A 10,909-nucleotide genomic window follows, 5' to 3' on the forward strand; every position below is an offset into this window, starting at 1 on the left:
TGGGCACAGATGTTAGCTCAGGGCCAATCTTCCTCAGCAAAAAGAAGAGGATTGCTGGTGGATGTTAGCTCAGGGCTAATCTTCCTGGGGGGAAATAAATAAATAAATGAAAAATAAAGATTAGCCCTTTGCTAACATCTGTACCCATCTTCCTCTATTTTGTATGTGAGTCACTGCCACCGCATGGCTGATGAGTGGTGTAGGTCCACACCTGGGATCTGAACCTGCGAACCTGGGCCACCGAAGCAGTGCAATGTGCCAAACTTAACCACTATACCACAAGGCCAGCCCCAAGCCAAAGATCTTTTGTATGCACTCTAGCAAATTAACACATTCTTACATTTTGTATTTTTTCAACTATATCTTTTTGTCCTTTCCAGTTATATTTTTCCCTTGCTAAAAACTTCCTGTCCTTTTTGGTTACAGGATTATAGCTGGACAGACATCCGCTGCCCCTTTGAAAAACGAAGAGATGCAGCATGTGTGTTTTGGGACAACGTAGTATACATTTTGGGTGGTTCTCAGCTTTTCCCCATAAAACGAATGGACTGCTATAATGTTGTGAAAGACAGCTGGTATTCCAAACTGGGGCCCCCAACACCTCGAGACAGCCTTGCTGCCTGTGCTGCAGAGGGCAAAATTTATACATCAGGTGGCTCCGAAGTCGGTAAGGACTTATTCAGTCTTTCTGTTTGGGGGAAGTGCTTTAAAGCCGAGTATCTTGGCTTTCATATTTAAATAAACAATTGGTGTTACTTATCCAGATACTTTTTGATGTAATTTAAATACATATCTGTTGCATTTTAGAGCCCATTTTCCTAAAGGTTTACCTTAACTCCTTTATAAATCAGTAATTTACAAGAACTTCAAATTCCTAGATTATGTTAATTGTCACTGTTTTGTCATGATGGAGCTTTCTTTGACACCACCTGGATTTGGGTTCTAGATTAGTTGTTTTGGATATGTTATATACTTGCTTTAAAGCTTGCAGAATTCTGCTTACTCACAGACCCTTTGAGACCTCTTTACTACGTTCAAGCTTTTAAAATCTGTATTATCTTTGCTTTCTTTCTATGAGAAAAAAGTATGAATGATCTTTTTCATTTGTTTTGTTCTTTAGCTTTTTAATCTAATGACTAGTAGTGGTGTTTGATGCTTATTGATCAGAACCAGATGTGTGGGTGTTAAAAACCTTTCACACTGATGAATAATTTGTTAGTGTCCAGTAGTGATCTTTTCCTAAATGAATGATTTTTCTAAATGAATGTTCTAGGTGCAAACTAGACACATAATAGCTTTTACATGCTTTCATCTTTTCAAGTAATTTCTTTAGCTAAATAATGGGCTTCTAAAGAAAACTAGGAAGACCAAGTAGACCTAAGGTATGGAATTTAAATGTTAATTAGGTCTGTTTATTTTCTTTGATGATTTTGATATTACCTTGGTGAATGTTTTGCTTTTGGGCAGCATATTTATCTGTTCTACATTTTTACCCCTGTCTAGGTGCCAAATGAATACGAGAAATATTGTGATTTCCTAAATGTGACTTAAGAGGTGACCACTTCCCCTTTATAAAAGCATTCTTCACAGAATGTCATAATACAGCCTATTTCAAATCTAATATATCCTAATAATAATAATAATAATAGAAAGTACCTGTTCTGTGGTATTACTATATATTTATATAAAACTTCATTTCTTCAGCATTTGCTCTACTGAGTCAGGTTTTTGCTTAAATATGTTACATCTGCTATATACTGTTTATTTCCCCCGGTGTCAACTAACTGAAGCTACCAAATTGGAAATGTTTAAAAAGAAGTTATCATTAGCCATGACCATTGCTTCTTCCATTTGTTACTCTCTGATCTTTGCTTTCATAGGTCTTGGTTGCAATCGGGAATTATAAGGATGTTGTTGTTGTTTTTAAGCATTAGCAAAGTCCAGAAGAATGGGAAATGAGAAATAATTTGGTAAAGTTCTAACTTCTTTTTTCTTGGGAAGGAAAAAAAGCACTTGATCTTTAATAGGATCATTTTTAAAACTCTTTATTGAGCTCCCATAATGTAGAGAAGTTTTAAAACAGGATGAATATACGTTTTGCCATTAAAATGTATAAAGTACACCAGAAACATACAATGATGTCTTGAGTGTATACCCAAGAATGCACAAGCTTGAATTCAGGGTTTACCCACACAACCACTGAGAGTAGTCAGGAAGAACAGTTTTGTTATGGTGCAGTGGCTGTTATAGAATATTAAATGATAAGCCTTAGTATATTATCAAATAGTAGTTTTCCTATTTTACGGTATGGATTTACCATCTGTAAATAGCTGTTTCTCCCCTCTATGTAAACGTTTGAAGTTTGGGTAATTCTCATCATGCACACCTGAGCTTGAAGACGTACATAATGTTTCTTTTTTTTTTTTTAAGATTGGCACCGGAGCTAACAACTATTGCCAGTTTTTTTTTTCTGCTTTTTCTCCCCAAATCCCCCCAGTATATAGTTGTATATTTTAGTTGTGGGTCCCTCTAGTTGTGGCACATGGGACACTGCCTCAACATGGCCTAATGAGTGGTGCCATGTCCGTGCCCAGGATCCAAAACAGCAAAACCCTGGGCTGCCTAGGCAGAGTGCATGAACTTAACCAGTCTGCCACAGGACGGCCCCAGAATGTTTCTTATTTGACATTTTTTTGAGATCAAACCAATTTTTTTCCTAAAGTTTAGTTACCAATAAATAAGTCTCTCCAATAGATCCTTTTTTGAATATTTTCTAAAGTCTATACAAACAGGGTTAGCTTTTTCTTAATTTATTCCTTCCTTTTGCTGTTATTGTTGATTGACTATAGGAATGAGTCTGCAAACCTTAAAGATATTCTTCCCTCTAGTAACTCATGAGTCAGCACTCCATCAGCTTGCTGCAAGCCCACAAACACACACACACACACACACACTAAGTTAAGCATGATTGGGCCCTTTTCTTTTACAGGAAACTCAGCTCTGTATTTATTTGAATGCTATGATACAAGAACTGAAAGCTGGCACACAAAGCCCAGCATGCTGACTCAGCGATGTAGCCACGGGATGGTGGAAGCCAATGGCCTGATCTATGTTTGCGGTGGAAGTTTAGGGAACAATGTTTCTGGGCGAGTGCTGAATTCCTGTGAAGTTTATGATCCTGCCACAGAAACGTATGTATCAATTTAAAACTCTTATTTCACAGTTAATTGTATTCTGTAAGCTCCGTGGAAGAGGATGTCAAAGGCACAAGGAACCCAAGAAGAGAATTTAGTTCTTGTATTAAGAATGTACATACACATTTGAGTGTGCTAGGGTCAGAATTTTAGGAAAGGCCTCTAAGTGGGAGAGAGCAAGGACCTCGTACATACTCTGCCTGTGAATTACAAGAGGAAGGAAGTATGTTTTGTGAAACTTCCTTTATTCTAAACCTTCAGGAGACTTAGATATACATAAAAACGTGTTCTTCCTTTATGTCATGGACATATTTGGAGAAGAAAGAGGTATGCATATTGAAATTTTCCAAGTCACATCCCGTGTTTACTGCACTTGCCAGCTCACTCTGTAAAGCTCGCTGCATGGACAGGCAATGGAGGCCCAGTACTGGCTTGCCCACGGCCACGCTGTATGCTGGTCTTTTCACCCAGGTGCGCGTGTGTGTTTATCCTGGAAACAGGAGCGGTGTTGCCCACCTTACCTTACAGAGTGCTCTGAAAATGAAAGTGGTGACTGTCAAACCATTTTTAAAACAAACAAAATACATAAATATAAGGCAACAAAAGAGTTGTCAATATTTCAGAGTTAATCATTATGCCCTAATTATGTTTTAAAAAATTAAATTTATTAAATTGTTTGAAAGAAGAGATATAAATAACCATATTATAGAATTACACTTATGCCAGATTTCCCTTTTGTTGTTGTTTGGAGTCTTTGGTTTATGTTATATTAAGAGCACAGGCTTGTGTGCCAGTACCACCTTCACAATCACAAATGTCAGTTGTTTGTATCGGAGAGTACGCAGACGGTGGCATTGACTCTCATAGGAAAAATAGCAAAACACAGTTGTCTGTGTATATGATGCTGCTACCTGCGAATTAGTATCCTTCAACACTTGTGTCCACGTGATATTCTCAATCTTATTCCTAGTAGCGCCTGTGAACATAGCAACATGCTAACAAGTTATTAAACTTGTCAGAATGATAGTACTTTTGTTGCCAGAGCTGCCTGAAGTTCTAAGTGTAGATTTGAAGATGGATGTGAATAGTAACAGATACTACTAATTTACTGATTGCTAGGGGCCCGTGATGAATTCATGTTTTACTTACTCATGTAAGTATTGATTAAAACCTCTTGTGACAGTATTAATGCTTTATATTCTCTTAAGTATCTTCCCCTTCTTTTTTGTTACTATTTTACAAGTTATTGTGAACTACAGCAAATGGATTTCTTCCGAAGACGTGTTAATAGTCTTCAGATAGCCTCTATTTCTCATATCCTATCAGAATTGAAAGGAATAAAATCCCTATTACCCCACCTATAAATAAATTACTCAACACCACTGTTAAACTTTTTTCTAGCCTTCCAGGTGTGTGTGTATGTGAGTGATAAATGAGCACTTAATTGGGATAACAGACCTTTCTTATAAATTAGTGGCAGTCCTTTTACTTCCTGTGAGCAAGTACACTAAAAACTTTCTTTTACTTTTTCAGGTGGACTGAGCTGTGTCCAATGATTGAGGCCAGGAAGAATCATGGACTGGTATTTGTAAAAGACAAGATATTTGCTGTGGGTGGTCAGAATGGCTTAGGTATGTGATGTTAATTCACTGTTCAACTTTCCCAATGAGTTTGCTGATATTTCCTTATCTTAAATTATTGAAATGTTCTTAAAATCTAGATACAAGCATTTATCACTTATGTCGTTAGACTTATTTTTATTGTTTCTGGGAACTAACATATTTTATGAAATATTGCAGTACATTTAACATCCCTGTCCGTGAAATGTGGGTAATGGCCACCAGTCATTGTGACAGTCTCAGACAGCTTCCACACATTTCTAAATACCCTCTGAGGAATGGTATCTGCACTAGCTTAAGAACTATTGAGTGACAAACATTTAAACTTTAAAAAAACATTTTAAACTTTTTAAATACAAGTTTTAGGACTTGTATCCAGACTCTGAATGACAAAATTTCCTAAATACTTTTGAACATTGCATGAAAATATCAATATGGGGGCTGGCCCCGTGGTGCAGCAGGTAAGTTCACACCTTCCACTTCCGTGGCCCAGAGTTTGCTGGTTCGGATCCTGGGTGCAGACATGGCACCGCTTGGCATGCCATGCTGTGGTAGGCATCCCACATATAAAGTAGAGGAAGGTGGGCACGGATCTTAGCTCAGGGCTAGTCTTCCTCAGCAAAAAGAGGAGGATTGGCAGCAGTTAGCTCAGGGCTAATCTTCCTCAAAAAAAAAGAAAATACCAATATTGCTGTTTTCTTAAATGAGTGAATTTAACCTTTTTATTTTCTTAACTAAGGCTGTACAATGCTAAAGAATTTTTAAATGGAGAATCTGGACTGAATCTGTAGATAGTCACAAACCTTTAGTTAGTAGATGTCGGTATAACAAAGAAGCAACTTCCTTCCCTTCTCCTGTCTGTATCTCTTGCTATTTTCCATAAACTGCTGAAAGATAAATACCAGAAGGAAAAAGAAGGGTATTTGAATAATTGTAATAAAAGTTAATCAGAGGGAAAATCCACTGATTGGTTTACTTTTTTGTTTTTCCAAAATGGATAGAACATTTTTAATTTTGTAGAATAAATATAGGTACTTATGGTTCTAAAACGACAAACATTAAGTTAAATTTCTCTGGTGTTAAAGTAAGAATAAGAATTTAGGTGGTAGATATGTGAGCATTCATTGTAAAATCTTACACCTTTTCTGCATGTTTGAAAATTTTCACAATAAAATTTTGGAAAAAGGCAAAGAATTACTACTTTAAGAAATCTCAGTTGGTTCATATAGTTGTTCATGTTGATTTATTCTTTCAAAGGTGGTCTGGACAATGTGGAATATTATGATATTAAATTAAACGAATGGAAGATGGTCTCACCAATGCCGTGGAAGGGTGTAACAGTGAAGTGTGCAGCGGTTGGCTCTACAGTTTATGTCTTGGCTGGTTTTCAAGGTGTGGGTCGATTAGGACACATCCTTGAATATAATACTGAAACAGACAAATGGATTGCCAACTCTAAAGTCCGAGCTTTTCCAGTAACAAGTTGTTTAATTTGTGTTGTTGATACTTGTGGAGCAAATGAAGAAACCCTTGAGACATGAAAAGTGAGTGGACTTCAAGACTCATCGGAGACTCAAAAATATGGCCACCAGTGCTTTGTTTCGAGAGTTTGGTTACAAAGTTTTACTTTGGTGTTTTGTTTTTTTAAAGAAAGTTTCAAGTACAGTAAGATCCCTATAAAATAGATGTTTCTTTTATATGGATTTCCTTACTTAATTCAAAGACCGTATTTTAGCTGGCCACATAACCAAGAACATATCTAGAAAGAAAACTTGAAAAATTATAAGCATTGGGTGAAAATATGAATTCTTAAATGAATTTCACATTTGTAACTATATGATTAGGACAGAGTGGGAGATTGGCTCATCAATGAGACAGTCTCATCTTAGCTCTAGATTCTATTTTCATACGTCATAGAAATGCTATGTAGTTAGGTCTGTTTGTTTCTGTTCAGTCAAGAACTAATAAATAGTATGAATTGTAAGGCAAGACAGCCAACTCTGATGGAGCAGCTTAGTCTTACATAATTTTGCTTGTCTTCATTTGTTCCATTTAGTGCCAAATGTATTCCATTTTAAAAGCAAGCCAGAGTGAGTCAAGGCATTCACATGTTCTCTCACAAGACTTCATAAACACATTTTAGGACTTACAAATGTACCCAACTCCTCATGAAAGATATTCCAATTAAACATAGTGTATCTTTTTAACACAAAATGTCAAGCTTAGCACCCATCATTAATTTATATCACTGTTTTTCCCAGTGGTTAAAAAATGATTATGCCTCCTCAGTCCTCACTGTGAAATCAAATCAAATCATAATAAGAATGATTATCTAGCAAAAGATAAGCGTATTTATAGCAAACTTCTAGGTCACTAGAATAGCACTGATAGTTATACAATATCATTGCTGACTTTGAACCTCTTATGGATTAAAAGGTACATCACTGCTTTTCCTTAACAGGACATGTCAGAGGTATTTGACGCAGTTGTCTCTAATAAAAGTTTTGTAATAATTTGAGTTCAGTATTTGTCATCTCGCATTAATTGCTTTTGTGTGCTCAATAAATCTTTTACAAACCCAACTACTCATTTCTTTCTTAGTAATGTTGTGCCCTTTTACATTATGGAATGTATGGAATGAGCCATGTAAAGCTGTCACCATCAAAGTTTTTATCTGATAATATTAAATATTTTTTAACTTAAAATAGACTGCTAAGTTTTATTCATTCTTCATTTCAAATGTGTTAAGTAATGGTTATTTTTAAAATTTAAGCAGTGTTTCTATTTTAATTTTCATTGTTTTCTTTTTATGGGGGTTAGAATCTTAAACGCTAAAAATGTCTAAATGAAAAAGGAATAATAAAAAGCATAATGATAGATATATTTGTACTTATGTAGGGTTTTTAATGTACATAATAGCTTTATTGAGATATAATTCATGTATCATACAATTCACCCATTTAAAGTGTACCATTCAATGGTCTTTAATATATTCACCAAGTTGTGTCACCCTCACCACACTTCAGGAACATTTTCATCACCACAAAAAGAAACCCCATACTCATTAGCAGTCACTCTCTGTCTTCCCCCTGTATGAGTTTCCTATGGCTCCTGTAACAAATTACCACAAAATTCATGGTTTAAAACAACAGAAATGTATTCTTTCACAGTTCAGGAGGCCAGGAGTCCTAAATGAAGATGTTGGCAAGGTTGCTTGCTTTTGGAGGCTCTGAGGTGCAAACTGCCCAGGCCTCTCTCTAGCTGCTTCTGGTGGTTGCTGGCAATCCATGGCATTCGTTGGCTTGTAACTGCGTCACGTCAATCACTGCCTGTGTCTTCACATGGCCCTCTTCCCTGTGTGTCTCTCTGTGTCTTCATGTGGTGTTAAAAGGACAACAGTCATTGGATTTAGCCCACCATCCCCCGATCCAGGATGATTTTATCTTAACTAATGACATCTGCAAAGAGCCTATTTCCAAATAAGGTCACATTCTGAAGCTCTGGGTGGACAAGAATTTTGTGGGGACGTTATTCAACCCAGTAACATCCCCCAGACACCGCAGCCCTAGGCAACCATTAATCTTTGTCTTTAGTTTTACCTATTCTGAACATTTTTATGTTGGGTTTTGAATTTTGCACCCTATTGAAAAAAATGTGTCCAGTTTAAATTTTTTGAGGGAAAAATATCCAGGTATCATATTACAGTTTTGTTGTATTACTTAATATGATAATCTCCCAAGTGGAAATACGCAGCACTGTTTAAGATCTTTTAAATGGACTAGTCTTTTCTTTAGGCTCTGTCAACTGACCAGAACACGGTATAAGTATGTAGACAGGTTTGATGTAGGTTATAATGAAGTGGTTTTTAAAAATTAGTAATTCCTAATTAGTGTCTGTTTTCTGCCTTCGAAATATTCTACAAAATTGTTAATGCCAGGATAATGAATGAGCAAAATATATTGTCAAATAAACTTTCTACTCCTCGCCCCCCGCCAAAATTCCTGTAAAGTGCTCTACTTTCTTTTTAGTAGATACATGATATATTAATGTTATATCCTTTGCAGTGACATTATTGTGATGATACACCTATTTAGATTAATCTTTTTAAAGTCACAACTTTAACATGAAAGTTATTATGTCTTGAAAACAATTGTAATAAAAACAGTAATTGTGACCTAGCTTTCAAAAACCTTATGTATAGTCTCACAGAAACTTTTGTCATGAAAATGAGCCATTTAATAAATAATTATTCAACCAAGCAATCTATATTCCTTTTGCCTTATATGCTATTAACAGCAAAAAAAAAAAAAAAAAAAATTGGATTTGCTGCATAGGCCAGGGTGAAAGGAGACATTTGAAGGAAATTTTGTTTTTTAAGGGTGGTACTATTAACATATACCAACGACTTCAGAAAATTCATTCCACTCCAACATGGTACCAAACCAGCTCTCACTAAGTCTCAATAATTTGGTGATATGAAAGGACACTTTACAGGTATCATCATTCAACACGTGACAAATTCTTTCTTTAAATAGTCCCGTGTCTTTACAATTGGCTTAAAGGTCTTTTAAAAACTTGAATCCGCTTTCATTTGCTTAACTTTCCCCCTTGCCAAGGTGATTCAAACTACTTTGTGAGAAATAAAAAATCTGTGCTGGAAAATTGTCTGAAATGTTATCCTTACTAACTAGAAAGCTTTTTACTTTACAGAGCTTTAAGCCTCCCCTCATAAGAAAGCTGTAAAATGGGGTTCAAAATCTGGTTTGTTCAATTCTTGTAGAGGATTTTCTCTTCCAACCCTCTACTGAATTTGTTCCCACTATTAATGTTTAATTTCATTGAAATTAATTCACTACCAAGAGCACTTTCTTTTTATGATTGTTCTTTTACATAGCATGCTGTTCTTGTTTCGTGTTAGCCTCTCTGAGGATAGTTTAGGTTAACATTTTTTATACTCTTGGTTTCTGTTTCCTCTGACTTCTTTTTCTGTTTGCTTTGCTCTTTCCTGTTGGAGTCTTTCCTCAAATATCTGGTCCCTGGCTGTGCATTTATATTTAAAATGAGACATTAAAAAGTTGAAGTAGGGGCTAGCCTGGTGGTGCAGTGGTTAAGTTTGCAAATTCCACTTCTGTGGCCTGGGGTTTGCAGGTTTGGATCTGGGGTGCAGACCTTCACACCACTTGTCAAGCCATACTGTGGCAGGCATCCTACATGTAAAGTAGAGGAAGATGGGCACAGATGTTAGTTCAGGGCCAGTCTGCCTCAGCAAAAAGAGGAGGATCGATGGCAGATGTTAACTCAGGGTTAATCTTCCTCCAAAAAAAAAAAAAAAAACCCCACAAAAAGTTGATAGCTTTTGTGTACAAAGGTGAGCTTAATTATCATTGAACTTCATCGTAGAGGGAATGGTCCCATTTTGAGGGAGGATTCATGAAAGATCCACAGATATTTTTCTGGGTTGTTTGATTCTCTGGAAAATAATCTTCCAAACCTCTGCTCCTTGGGTGGGGGAGGGCAAGTTGGGAAGAGGGGGTCTCGAAGCCTGGCTGCAGGATTTCTAGAGCTCAGACAAGGGGACTAAGTGACCATTCAATAAGCATAGCTTAGGCCCTCTCTTGTCAGTACCATAACTTGCCTGTCTGTACTTGATGTCCTGGACTCTGAAGCTTCTCTTGTTCCTGTTTTTCAAGAAAAAACCTCTCTCTCATCAGGTAGGGATAGTCACCTCACTGGGTGGACTTATGGCACTGGGTTCTAACTGCACCTCATGGAGATTTTCAAATAATCCACCCTTCTGTGGTACCTGGTGGTTCTCAATTCCTGAGGCTTTTTTGCCTTCTCTGGGAACATCAGTGTCCACCTTACAGGAATCTGACTTTCTTCCTCTCTTCTAGGTAACTTACTATTTACTCTTCTCAATTGTGGTCATTCACTCTTTCATACACTCTTCATACATTGTGGTCTGAGGAGGTCGGCCCTGTGGCCCAGTGGTTAAGTTCATGCTCCACTTCAGCGGCCCAGGGTTTCACTGGTTCGGATCCTGGGCATGGACGTGGCACCGCTCATCAAGCCATGCTGTTGCAGCATCCCACATAA

General features: G+C 36.9%; 1 protein-coding gene across 3 annotated transcripts in view; it reads left to right on the forward strand.

Moving 5' to 3' along the window:
- KLHL7 (kelch like family member 7) overlaps positions 1 to 7,522 on the forward strand; it is a 61,968-nt gene extending 54,446 nt beyond the window's left edge. For all 3 annotated transcript variants that reach the window (XM_046670021.1, XM_046670022.1, XM_046670023.1), the window contains exons 8-11: positions 427 to 667; positions 2,990 to 3,191; positions 4,728 to 4,825; positions 6,071 to 7,522. In XM_046670021.1, coding sequence (XP_046525977.1) covers positions 427 to 667; positions 2,990 to 3,191; positions 4,728 to 4,825; positions 6,071 to 6,354 — 825 coding nt within the window. In that variant the 3' untranslated portion in view covers positions 6,355 to 7,522. The remainder of the gene's footprint in view (positions 1 to 426; positions 668 to 2,989; positions 3,192 to 4,727; positions 4,826 to 6,070) is intronic.
- The last annotated feature ends 3,387 nt before the right edge of the window (positions 7,523 to 10,909 follow it).

Source organism: Equus quagga, chromosome 8 (genome assembly GCF_021613505.1).
Source record: "Equus quagga isolate Etosha38 chromosome 8, UCLA_HA_Equagga_1.0, whole genome shotgun sequence".
NCBI classification, from domain to species: Eukaryota; Metazoa; Chordata; class Mammalia; order Perissodactyla; family Equidae; genus Equus; species Equus quagga.